A 12,738-nucleotide genomic window follows, 5' to 3' on the forward strand; every position below is an offset into this window, starting at 1 on the left:
TAATCACTTAAAAAATAATGTTTTCAAAGAAAGTACAGTTAGTCAGAAAAAGCCAAATCATAAAATTAAGTGAAAAAGCAGATGAAAATGGAATATGGCTTAATCACAAATTTTAAAAAGGAAAACAGAAACCTATGCATACACACCTCATCCCCCACGCCCCCCTCAAAAAAAATTGGCAATACAAGTCGTTGCTAATGATTATCCTTGAATAATAAGCTAAGCCCGCTTTCTTTTCCTCTTTCTGTATTTTTCACATTTCATATGCATTATCTATTTCTCAATAGATAAATAAAATCAATATTCATTTGGGAACCCCAACTAGTAAATGGTGCTATGAAAGTTCCCAAATACATGTTTCTACTCCAGCGGTTTTCAAACAATGTGTCAAGAGAATACAAGCGGTGGACATGCCACAGGGTGAGGAAGAAACCAAGGAGAGAGGGGACCAAATCCCTACCTCCACATCAGTCAAGAAAGCTCTCACTATATCTGTTTTCTAAAGCATTCTACCAGTAAAAGTGTTTGAAGTATGGGAACCACTAATTTACATGCAAGAATCAGAAGTAATTTACAACCAAGATTCTGATAATTGTTGAATCTGGGTTATGGAGACTTCAATGTTTTTCTTTTTTTTTTTTTTTGAAGTGTTCAAATTAAAGTTAAAAAAAAATGAGCTATCTGCTTTTCCAAATGAAAATATGCTTCCTTACATAGATAATTCAATTCTATGTTTGTCAAATTAAGAAGTTATTTTCTTATCTAGGGAAATGATGATATGATTTTTAACAAAAAAAATAATCCTTGCTAAGCTTTAACTTACCAAATGAAAAAAAAACATTCTAAGACTGAATGACACTTAAGAAATAAATTGGTTCAATGCTCTTTTATCACTCTACAAGGATGAAAGAACTTCGGTAAGATCATGCAGCTATTAAAAAAAAAAAGAATGCCAAAAAGACAGCAGGTTTTCCATATACATAAAATCCGAATACTACGTGGGAAAAGAGGAATTCGTATTACAAAAAGGAATTCTTTTAAAAGACAAGACATACATTGTAGCCATTGCAATATCCCTTTCTGAAAGGCTGAGTTTAGTTGACTTAGGTGCAGCTGGTAATTCAATCTCAAACTTGGGTAGCTTCGACATAGTGCCAGCCTGTATGGGGGAAAAAAAGTTTTAGGAAAAATGGATGAAAACCCTTTTGGCGTTTTTAGCATTCTGTATGTAAAACCGCTGAGGACACACGCACATCAAGGCTTCTGGTACTCTCCAGTGTCCCACTCCCTACTGCACAGTCGGCTACCCACAGCCTGGACCAGATGGCACAGCGCCCTCTAGTGGTCCAAAGTGGTGATGACACTCCTTTTACAGTGTCTGACACATTAAGGATGTGAGAGCAACAAGACTGGGAGAAGGCTTTTTTTTTTTTTTTTAAGGGACGCTTCCTCTTACCCTGAAATAAAAAGGCTGCAGAACATTTCCAAGGACTGTGGTGGACAGCAGAATCACAGCACTCTCGGGGCAGTAAATGTACCAATTTACATTGATGTTCTGGCTCTTGAGGAGTTTCAGATTTCGTTTCTCTGGTAACACCTGAGGCAAAGTTCAAGAAATAAAACCTTTTCTTTAAAAAAAAATGGCCAGGCGGGCCGCGGTGGCTCAGCGGGCAAGAGTGCTTGCCTGCCGTGCCGGAGGACCCCGGTTCGATTCCCGGCACCAGCCCATGTAAAAAACAAACAAACAAACAAAATATAATAAAACAAGAAAATGTTTAAAAATGTTTCCCTTTCTTCCTCCCTTCCTTCCTTCCATCCTTCCTTCCTTCTCTGTCTTTCCTTCCTTTCCTCCCTCTCTCTTTAAAAAAAAAAAAAAAAAAAAAAAAATGGCCAAATATGCAACTAAGTGATGATATTGTGAATTACTGATCATGTATGTTGTTTTATTTTGTTTCTTGTTTTCTTAATTAATAAATAAATTTTTAAAAAAGGCCAAATCCCATAAGATTGGTACAGTAAGTTTAAAGAACATTAAAACACTCAGAAGTTAAGTAGGAAATTACTTTTATTGATTGCAGCTATCTCTTCATGAGCCCAGGCTCAGTGCTTTCCCTACCTTACCTCATTGACTCTCCTAAAAGATGAGAAAACAAGGCCCAGAGAGGTCAGCAAAGCGATTACAGCCTCAGCAGACTGTCTCTCTCCTAAGTCCACGTCTAAGCCTCCACATTCTGACACCACAGGGAAAGAGCAAGGAACAACAAAACTCTCTTTACCATGGACACTGTCCAGACAGGCCAACGTCCCAAAGCCCTCTGCATGAAGCCAACCACCTCACCACCATGGCAGACCTGCTCATCTCCACCTCACCTCCAGTCTGCACTGCCTGAGGAAGGGCTCACTGTTTCCAACTGGTATGTTCATGCCAATTTAGTATTTTCTAATCAAGGCACATTATAGATATGCTCTGAGGATTCATTTACACTAAGCACTGGATTGAGCCCCCAGGAAACAAATGCACTTAGAACACTGGGCTGAAACACTGCTGTGGGAGGCAGGGCTGGGAGGCCTGTGGTACTGGACAGCAGAATTAATGATCGAAGAATAATAAAAAAGAATGTGCTAGCAGCCTTTTGTTTTTAATTGATAAAACTTAACATGCACACATTCTTAACATACAAACATTCCGCACACAATGTACAATCAGTGGCTCACAATATCATCACATAGTTGAATGTTCATTACTATGATTATTTTTGAACGTTTGCATCATTCCAGATAAAGAAATAAAAAGAAAAAAGAAAAAAACTCATATATACCATACCCCTTTATCCTGCCCTCTTACTGCCAACTAGTATTTCCATCTACCCAATACATTTTAACCTTTTTCCCCCAATTATTTATTTTTTATTCATTTGTCCATACCCTAGATAAAAGGAACAGAATCAGACACAAAGTTTTCATAATCACATAGTCATACTGCAAAAGCTATCATTGTACAATCATCTTCAAGAAACAAAGCTACTGGAACACAGCTCTACAGTTTCAGGTACTTCCCTCTAACCACTCCACCATAAACTAAAAAGGGATTCTGCTCTCGACCACAGTCCTTGGAAATGTTCTGCAGCCTTTTTATTTCAGGGTAAGAATGTGTGCATGTTAAGTTTTATTTGTCTCATTTCTCTCTTCCCCGTCTTTTTGGCATTTCTTAATGCATAAGAATAACCTCCTGGATAACCTCTCAACTGTCTGAAATCTCTCAGCCACTGACACTTTATTTTGTCTCATTTCTCTCTTCCCTCTTTTGGTCAAGAATGTTTTTACAATTCCTTGATGCCGGGTTCTGGCTCATCCTGGGATTTCTGTTCCACACTGCCAGGGAGATTTACACCCCTGAGAGTCATGTGGAGGGGGGAGGGCAATAAGTTCACTTGCCGTTAGGCTTAGAGAGAAAGGCCACAATTAAGCAACAAAAGTGGTTCTCTGGGGGTGATTCTTCAGCCTAATTTTAAGTAGGCTCAACCTATCCTTTGCAGGAATAAGTTTTGTAGGAGCAAACCCCAAGATCCAGGGCTCAGCCTATTGATTTGGTTATCCCACTGCTTGTGAGAATATGAGAAATTCCCTAAAATAGGGAAGCTGAATATTTCCCCTCCTTTCCCCAAACCCTTCTTTATTCACTGTCCAAATTACCCTGGAATTTATCGGGGCATCACACTAACCTGGACAAACCAACAAAACCTCTTGCCATATTCAAGATTCCATGTAATTGACTCCCAGGGGTGTGGACCTCCCTGGCAACGTGAGACAGAAATCCTAGAATGAGCTGAGACTCGGCATCAAGGGATTGAGAAAAACCCTAGAATGGGCTGAAACTCAGCATCAAGGGATTGAGAAAACTTTCTTGACCAAAAGGGGGAAGAGTAAAATGAGACAAAGTGTCAACGGCTGAGAGATTCCAAACAGAGTTGAGAGGTTATCCTGGAGGTTGTTCTTACGCATTGAGTAGATATGACCTTGTTATTCAAGATGTAATGGAGAGGCTGGAGGGAACTGCCTGAAAATGTAGAGCCGTGTTCCAGTAGCCATGTTTCTTGAGGATGATTGAACAATGATATAGCTTTCACAATATGACTGTGTGATTATGATAACCTTGTGTCTGATGCTGCTTTTATCTACCTTGTCAACAGACGAGTAGAACATATGGAATAAAAATAAATAATAGGGGGAACAAATGTTAAAATAAATTTAGTTTGAAATGTTGGTGATCAATGAAAGCTAGGGGTAAGGGGTAGGGTGTGTATAATCTTTTTTTTTCTGTTTTCGTTTTATTTCTTTTTCTGTTGTCTTTTTCTTTTTCTGAATTGATGCAAATGTTCTAAGAAATGATGAATATGCAACTAAGTGATGATATTGTGAATTACTGATTACATATGTAGAACGGAATGACCATATATTAATGTTTTAGTTCGTTTGTTAAATTTTTTTAATTAATAAATTTAAAAAAAAAAAGATTCCATGTATTTATGGTGTCCAACTAAACTGACCATACAAGTTAAATTAGGAAATGTACCCAAAATATAAATTCTGCATCAAATAAACATCTCTCCCTTTAGTCTCACACAGAAGTTGACGTTTTAAAATATGGATGCTATCATCCCTTACCCAGTCTTCTAATATACCTTAATCCTTTCCAGATCAGCTTCATTCACATCTCTACTCGATATGTGATCACTTTTTCAACTTTTTAAAAAGTTCCTGTATCGGAACTTTTTACTTTCAGAGCTTCAGAGCTCTAACTCTGAGTCTCAGGTGTCACATAAATACCCGAAGTTTCTGGGAAAGACCATGTTATATACAAACAGCTCAGTCTCAGAGTTTAGATTTAACAGTTACACATCCTGAATATATGTGACTGCTGTAAGGGCTTACAATCTAGGACACCCTTTACAATAAGCCCCAACCTGATAACCCATGCTCTAGACTTCAGTTCACTTAATTTTTACATTAGTTAATCCATATGACTGAGGCATGATAACATTTGTCTTTTTGTTTGTTTCATTCAACATACAGCTCTTAAGGTTCATTCATCTAGTTGTATAGCTCACAACTTCATCCCTTATTGTGGCTGCTCAGTAGTCCATTGTATGTATATGCCTTCCAAAAACTGACTCACCCAAGATATAAAGAAATGTTCACAGGCATGTTCACTGCAGAATTGTTAATAGTCATAAAAAGTGAAAACAAGCCAAATGCCCATTACAGTAAATACACATGATGGAATACTACTCAGTCATTGCAAAGAATAAAATATAGAAAAATATCCCAGATATACTAGTTTGCAAAAAGAGGCCTGCTGCAAAAACTGGTACAGAATATTCCCATTTCTGTAATAAATACATGTTTGTTTACTGTAGGAGAAAGAGAGGAATACGCGCCAAACTGCTGATTATAGTTCTTTCAAAGGATTATGGAAGATACTTACTTTCCAGAAGACATAGCCTGGTAACATTTGTTTTACAACAGGTATTGCTTTTGTAATTAGGAAAAAAGATTAAAAACCCAAGCAAGAAATTAAAGCTCTAGAATCTCAAAATATCAATTTAATTCTGAACTTCAAAGGTTGCCAAGGTTCCCCGGGTAGTTAAGTCTAGAGTTGCCTTATGATGCAGCAATCTCACTACTCGGGATATACCCAGAAGATCTGAAATTAGGGATGCAAACAGACATTTACACACTTATGTTCACAGCGGCATTACACACATTTGCCAAAACATGGAAAGAATTTAAGTGTCCATCAACAGATGAATGTATAAACAAAATGGTGTACATACGTACGAAGGAATATTATTCAGCAGCGAGAAGGAATGAAGTCCTGAAGCATGTAACAACATGGATGAACCTTGGGGACATTATATTAGTGAAATAAATCAGACACAAAAGGACAGATATTGTATGATCTCGCTGATGAACTAATTATAATATATGAATTCACAGACATGAAACACAGAATGTAGGTTACCAGGATGTAGAATGAGACTAAACAGTGGGAACCCTGAATACATGCAGAATGTGCAGAACGTTTAACAAGGTTGAACTTAAAAGTTTGGAAATGGACATAGGTAACGGGAGCACGTTATTGTGAGAATAATTAACAGTGCTGGATGCTGTGTGAGTGTGGCAGAAAGGGGAAGTTTAGGACCCTGTATAACACCAGAAGGAAAGCTGAGGCTAAAACATGGGAATACGTAACACGGTGAATCTTGTGGTGGACAACGCTCATGATTAACAAATATTCAAAAGTTCTTTCACTGAAGTTATGAAATCACTAATTACCCCATTCAGTAACTATTAAAAAGGCTGAAAAAGTTATCAGACTTCACCTAGAGACTGAATTAAGCTAATCTGAACAGGACTAAGGGAAATCAGAATACTGGGTAAAGAATATCACCTCTATTTTCAAACTTCCAACTCAATATGAGACTAAAGGGGGAGAACGTTTGTTTGGTGTAAAATTTATATTTTGGGTAGCACATATCTAACTCGAATGGTCAGTTAACTTGATTATCATAATTACATGGAAGCTCAAAGAAAAAAGTTCTCTCATGAACTAGAATAAATGTATGATACTATTAAAAGGAGTCAATAAAGGAGGGGTATATGGGGAAAATTTATCTATTGCAAGCTATGAACTATAGTGAACAGTAGTATTTTAATTTCTCTTTCATCAACAGTGACAAATGTATCACACCAATATTATGAGTTAATAATGACAGGGATAATGGGTATGGGAGGATCTGGGTTTCCTTTTTTATTTTTATTTATTTTCTGGAGTAATGAAAATGTGCTAAAATTGATCATGGGGTTGTATGCACAACAATGTAATAACACTGTAAGCCAGTGATTGTATACTTTGGATAGTCTGTATAATATATAAATGAATCTCAATAAAAGTGTATTAAAAAAAAGGTTGCCAAGTTACTTTCAATGAACTTTCCTCAGCAAACATAAATAATTAAGATAATACCTGGTAAAACTCAATCCCTTGATCTGTTATGAAAACGATTTCAGTAGAACTGGTCCAGCAGAATCCTAGTATGTTGGCATTTTTAGTCTGAGAAAAATCAGAGAAACATTTTTATTAAGAAAAACTTATGTTTAGGACCTCCCCTAAATTTAATGTCTATAAATTAATATATAACTCACTTCAAAAGCCTAAAATACTCTATGTGCATCACTGGATCTTTAATAAGCTACCCAGCAGATTTGATTACTTGTTAACTGATCAGAATTTTTTTTTTTTTAAGAGCATTTGCCCTGATTCTCACCTGGCACACCTGACTCTTAATTTCATCCAGTCAACAGAACAGAGGGAAGGGCCTGAGCTTTTGAGGAAGGCCTGATAAGAGCTTGCAGAAATCAACTTCTACCTTAGGACTCAAAGTGCAGCTTACATTCTTTTGGTCAGTTACATTAGAAAACTGGCATTATAAAGGTGAACAGGGCAAAGGTGCAAAGGGTTTCAGTGAGCTCTGACTACAGCAGACTTGCTCGATGAAGGGAAGTACCAAGAGCCTGGTGGACGGACTGGAGCTATGCAAGGTGTTAGCTTATTTGACTCATCATGGGACTTTCCTTATCAAGGGGCCCATCCTAAACTCCAAATAGTAAACAGGTGCAAAGCTGCAAAACGCCAGACCCCATCCCCTACCACCTGCTCTTAATTTTGTTTTGCGGTTTGTCTGTTTTGGGGGCAGGGAGGAGGGAGGAAGCACACACTTGAGGTTTCGACTGAGCTTTCTCTAGCCGGGTTTATTAATCACACCAGCAAATCTAATTAACATGGATTACTCCTGGGGAAAGAAACAGTAAGGACACGACAAGGACAACAAATCATGGGATAAAAAACAACTCCCAAAATCTCCCCAGGAGGCGGCTAAGAAAGGAACTCACGGCCCTTGACCTAGAAGACCCACAGACCCAACAAAAGCTACAGCAAGTGAAAACGGACACTGCTAGTACTTCACACCCAGAATTCTCTTATAATCCTCCCAATTCCACTTTACAGATAATGGGACAGGCTCAGAAAATGCAGCAAATGGCCCAAAGTTGCATAGCTAACGTGGCAGATCCAGCATGAACTTGCAGTCTGAATGCCAGTCTGTGCTCTCAGCTACCAGATACGCTGGCCCCTCACCTATCCAGAGGTGGGGAAATGCCCACTGGTGCCCTTACCCTGCACTCCTGTGTGTATTCCAGCTGAGAACTATCAGGGATAAAATTAGAAAACTCCTGAAAGAAAAAAGAAAACACAGAGGCTTAGAATCAGCAACATACTGCCGACCTCCCTTGGTAAACTACAAGATAAAAGGGAAAAGGCAAAGAGATTTACAAAGAGATCAGGGAAAAAAACTGAAAAAACCCAAAGCCATGACAAGACCAATGTGCATGACCTGACTCCTAACAGAAGCAGGTTTACAGCTCAATTTTAAAAAAAGATGTTAATATAAATGCTCAGTTAAAAGTTAAATAACTGGGCGGGCCACGGTGGCTCAGCAGGTAAGAATGCTTGCCTACCAAACCCGAGGACCCAGGTTCGATTCCTGGTGCCTGCCCATGTTAAAAAAAAAAAAAAAAAGTTTAATAACTGATTTTGAAAATCCATCCCTCAAATGGTTAATTGCTACATTTGACAAGCAGCTTCCCACAAGTTTTAACAGTGAATGCTGATGGAAGATATTAGCATAGGATTCTGCCCATCTTCTCCAACAGCTTTTCTCCCACTTTGCAAATGGTGGCAGGGAATATTTGTAAGGGCTAAAATGCCAACAAGATCTCCAACGTTAGATATTCATTCCTATTAGATGGAGCATTCAGGGATGAGACAAGTTAATAAATGGAGTTACTTGAGGAAGGCTACCTCACAAGCAACCACAAATATATGTATGCCACATGAGCCAGCTGATAGCTCTCACCCAACTCAAAAGATGCATGAGGTTCCAAGTTACTAAAAAACAAAAAATTTAAGTCAAAAAATGACAAGCTAAGGCAGTCTTTATTTATTAATTCAAGTATCTTTCTAATCTTCAAGAGTTCCATAGGCTCATATACAAATACAACAGAATTACAGCTTTCAGGGCATTAAAATATTAGTTCCTTTAACATTGGAATTCTGCAATTCATTCTCTTCCAAATGTCTTCTTCTTTAGGTTACATTTAAAGATACAGCTTACCACAGTCTTTGAGGTTCTCTGCACAGCCAAAATCTTATTTTCTAAGGAAAACTTAATGCATTTCACTTCTCCTCTGTCCTCCATTCTTTAAAAAGAAAGAATTATTAAAAGTTACAGTTAATAACCTAATTGTAACTAATATCTGCTTCCTCTCCCTTCAGACAAGGATTACACACACACACATTCTCATTTTCTCTCTCTCTCTAACTCACTCTCTGTCTCTCTCTCTCTCTAGACTAGGGCAGGTAAAGAGTAAAATTTCAAAACAACTTTATGGGAAACAAAAAACTGCATTTTGTTTGCACGTAGAAACTGTTCTGAAAATGTCGATCCTGTTACCTAAATGAAACGGGGTTCCTATCATCTGGTCCTTTAACGACAACTCCAGTAGCTCCACCGGATCGAACAGCAAAAACCTGAGAGGGAACAAAGGCAGCGTTAATCACTTGAACTTTGAAAGGACCTAGACACATAAACCGGGCTACACACCACCCTTGGTCATGGGGACACATAAACCGGGTTACATCCCACCCTCGGGCACGGTATCAATCTGCGGCTGCTTGGTCGCGGCCATAACTGTGAGAAACCGGCTTGTCCGAAGTGCCGTCCACCGTGCAAGACCCTGGACGCGGTTCCGAGTTTAAGGCCGGTTCGGGCCCTGGCGCCGGGGGCACTTGGACACATCCCGCTACTCCGACACACTTCACAAAATTCCGAGGCTAACGAAATACCCGAAGTCTAAATCCCTGGCTCCAAGTTTAACTAATGGTAAACAAGGGCGACAAAAGACGCCTGGAAAAGAGCCGGCGGGCTGACAGCGGACTGCACCCGCCAAGCGTCAGTGGCGCTGCCCTCGGGTCCACCCGTCTCCACTTTCGACGAAGCAGCCCCGGCAGCGGAGCAGGCCACCGGGAGGCGAGTGAACGGCTCGTGCGCCGGGACCGGAGGGAGGCCCGGGCCTGGACCCTGGCACGGGCGTGGCGCGTGGGCCTCGGGTCGCAGCCGGGCCTGGACGCGCGTGAGGAGAGGCTCGGGTCGCCGCCCGGGCCCGCCCGGACCTGTTTGTTGGCCTCATCGAAGAAAACGCAGTTGACCGGGTTCGCCTTCTCGAACTGCACCGGCCGCTCGCAGAGCTCCAGGTAGTAGTCCTCCTCGCCCATGGCGGGCGCCGCGCCGGCGGCAGGGGGCCCGGGAGCGGCCGCCAGCGTGGAGTGGTGTGGACAGCGCCCGGCGCAGGGCGACGTCTCAGGCCCGGGTAAGCTACAGCCGCGGCGGCAGCCACCGAAATCCCGGCGCGGCGGCCGCTTCCTGGTGCCACGCCCCCGCCCCCTCCCGGCACGTGACCCGCGGCGACGCCGCGCTTAAATGGGCGACGGCCGAGCGGCCGCGGTGGGACCTACCGGCGTAACTGTGCGCTTTGCGGCGCCGCGAGGCTCCGCCCACTTACCCGAAAGGCGCGACCGTCGTGGTGGTTCCCTGCGCTGGAGTAGACGCTGGCGGTGGGTCGGGGATGGGGGCGCGCGGCGGTGCTGCCAGTCTGCCCCGCCCCGAGTCACAGATCCCGACTCCGAACTTTCGTTTCACAGGTTTGCGGTGCGCGCCTCCGGCCGGAGTCCGCCCAGTTGAGGAAAGGCTCATCCTTTCTTTCGGAGACCCTGCCTGTAAGTCTCGTGGGGACGGCGAGTGCTACGCCAAGCCACGGGATTGGAAGAGATTGCCTAAAACAGGGCATAAAGTGAAAAGAGCGACCCCACACCAACTTTTAGGGGCCTGAGAAGCCGGTGACGGACTAGAGGACTCTGCATAAGCCGGTGCAGAGATTTGGAAGGCCACAGTTTTGCGCTGCGTGCCGAGCGTCTGGGCATGGTAGCGAGAAAGGCTTGGCTGAGAGCAGAAGAGAGGGGCTGAGCGCGGGAGGTGGGATGGGGCGGGACCCGGCGTGCACGTGGAGGGATTGGTCTCTGCTGTAACTGGAGGAAGGAGGAGGCTGGGAGGAAGATGGGGGCATTGGTCCCCCTTCTCGGGTGAAAACAGACCCGACTCCTTTGGGGCTCATACCACTTGGCCCCGCAGGACGCTTTCTCTCTGTCCTTGTTCCTGTCATCTGCTAGCCGGGGTTACGGGATCTCTCTCCCCACGTAGCATCCCGGTGGATAAGCCCCCCCCCCCAACCCCCTGGCCTCCCAGCCCCCATCGCCCTCTCCTTCCACTGACCCGCCTTCTCCTTCCACTGACCCGCCCCTCCCCGCCCCAGCCTCTGCTCTAGGGTTGCACGTAGAAAACCAAGAGCTCAGGGGCTGTTCCCACCCACACCCTGCCATCCTGTCTGTGTGTTTCCTTTCTGCAGTTATCACCAGGACTCGGGACCCACCGTCCCTATTCGCTCCCCGGACCTACCCTCCCTCTCCCTTGTTCCCTTCCCTCTCCACCCAGCTTCAATTCCACTTTCCTCCATTCCAGTGTTATTTTTGCATTGACCTTAACGCCCTTACTTCTCTCACTTTGTTCCTCTTGTCTGGTAAAACCTCAACCCTGGATCGTCTCAGCCAACTGCTTGTTCGTGCCCGCTGCGGGAGGGGCAATTCAACAACAGACCCGTCCTTCTAAATCCGAATGGCCCTCAGCCCTTCCGGCTCTCTTCCGCCGCAGCTGGCTCTGTGAGGACCTCTTCGAGCCTTCTCCACCCTCAGGCTGCCTCATCAACCTTACAGATCACCTCGCCTGTTTTGGAGAGAAACAGGAAACGCAGTTTTGCAATATCAAACGTACAGCCCACCGTTCTGTCCTGCCCCAGGCTAAACCCTGCCCTCTTTTGGGTTCCATTTCTCACTCTCAGAATACTTAAGATTATCCCCTCTCTCACTTGTATGTTACACCTCTCCTCAAATCTTGACGTCTAGAAATAACCTTTTTTTTTTTTTTTTTTTTTTTTTTTTAAAGGAAAGACAGAGAGAAGGAAGGAAGGAAGGAAGAAAGGGAAACATTTTTAAGCATTTTCTTGTTTTATTGTATTCTGTTTCTCCGTTTTTGTTACATGGGCTGGGGCCGGGAATCGAACCGAGGTCCTCCGGCATAGCAGGCAAGCACTTTGCCCGCTGAGCCACCGCGGCCCGCCTAGAAATAACCTTTTAATGTGCTTGTCTTTTCCATCTTAAAAATAAAATAAAAAATGAACTAAAAACAAAACAAACTAAAAAAGCCTTCCTTGAAACTCAAAGCTCTCCCCAGCTATCACTTCTCTCCTTCACAGACAAGCTTCCCCTAAGAGCAGCCGATGCTCTGTCTCCATTTCTCATCCTTAACCTGCTCCCCTGCCTTCTACCCTGTCACTCAGAAAACAGAAGAGCTCTCATCAAGCCTCCCCTCGCCTCCCCCACATACACTGGGGACCTCCCTGCCCCTAGATTCATGAATGTTTTTAGCCATTTTATTTCATTTCCCAACAGCATTCAATATCTCTTAGTCACACCCTCGTTCTTAGGAAACGTTGAAATTTATTTCTGCA

General features: G+C 42.9%; 1 protein-coding gene and 1 long non-coding RNA gene across 3 annotated transcripts in view; one reads left to right on the forward strand and one right to left on the reverse strand.

The window, feature by feature from the left end:
* The window catches only part of RMC1 (regulator of MON1-CCZ1), a 54,414-nt gene extending 43,535 nt beyond the window's left edge, over window positions 1–10,879 (reverse strand). The window contains exons 1-7 of one of the 2 annotated variants that reach the window (XM_077135796.1): window positions 10,681–10,879; window positions 9,573–9,649; window positions 9,234–9,318; window positions 8,236–8,292; window positions 7,028–7,114; window positions 1,457–1,597; window positions 1,056–1,159 (exon numbers count right to left, since the gene is read on the reverse strand). In XM_077135796.1, coding sequence (XP_076991911.1) covers window positions 1,056–1,159; window positions 1,457–1,597; window positions 7,028–7,114; window positions 8,236–8,292; window positions 9,234–9,317 — 473 coding nt within the window. In that variant the 5' untranslated portion in view covers window position 9,318; window positions 9,573–9,649; window positions 10,681–10,879. Of the gene's footprint in view, window positions 1–1,055; window positions 1,160–1,456; window positions 1,598–7,027; window positions 7,115–8,235; window positions 8,293–9,233; window positions 9,319–9,572; window positions 9,650–10,291; window positions 10,530–10,680 lie in introns of those variants that run through there. The other variant, XM_077135795.1, reaches the window with a different exon arrangement.
* Window positions 10,641–12,139, forward strand: LOC143662237 (uncharacterized). The gene is made up of 3 exons (XR_013165232.1): window positions 10,641–10,732; window positions 10,820–10,894; window positions 11,780–12,139. It is a non-coding gene; the product is annotated as an uncharacterized LOC143662237 (long non-coding RNA).
* Window positions 12,140–12,738: the final 599 nt, after the last annotated feature.

Source organism: Tamandua tetradactyla, chromosome 18, assembly GCF_023851605.1.
Source record: "Tamandua tetradactyla isolate mTamTet1 chromosome 18, mTamTet1.pri, whole genome shotgun sequence".
NCBI classification, from domain to species: domain Eukaryota; kingdom Metazoa; phylum Chordata; class Mammalia; order Pilosa; family Myrmecophagidae; genus Tamandua; species Tamandua tetradactyla.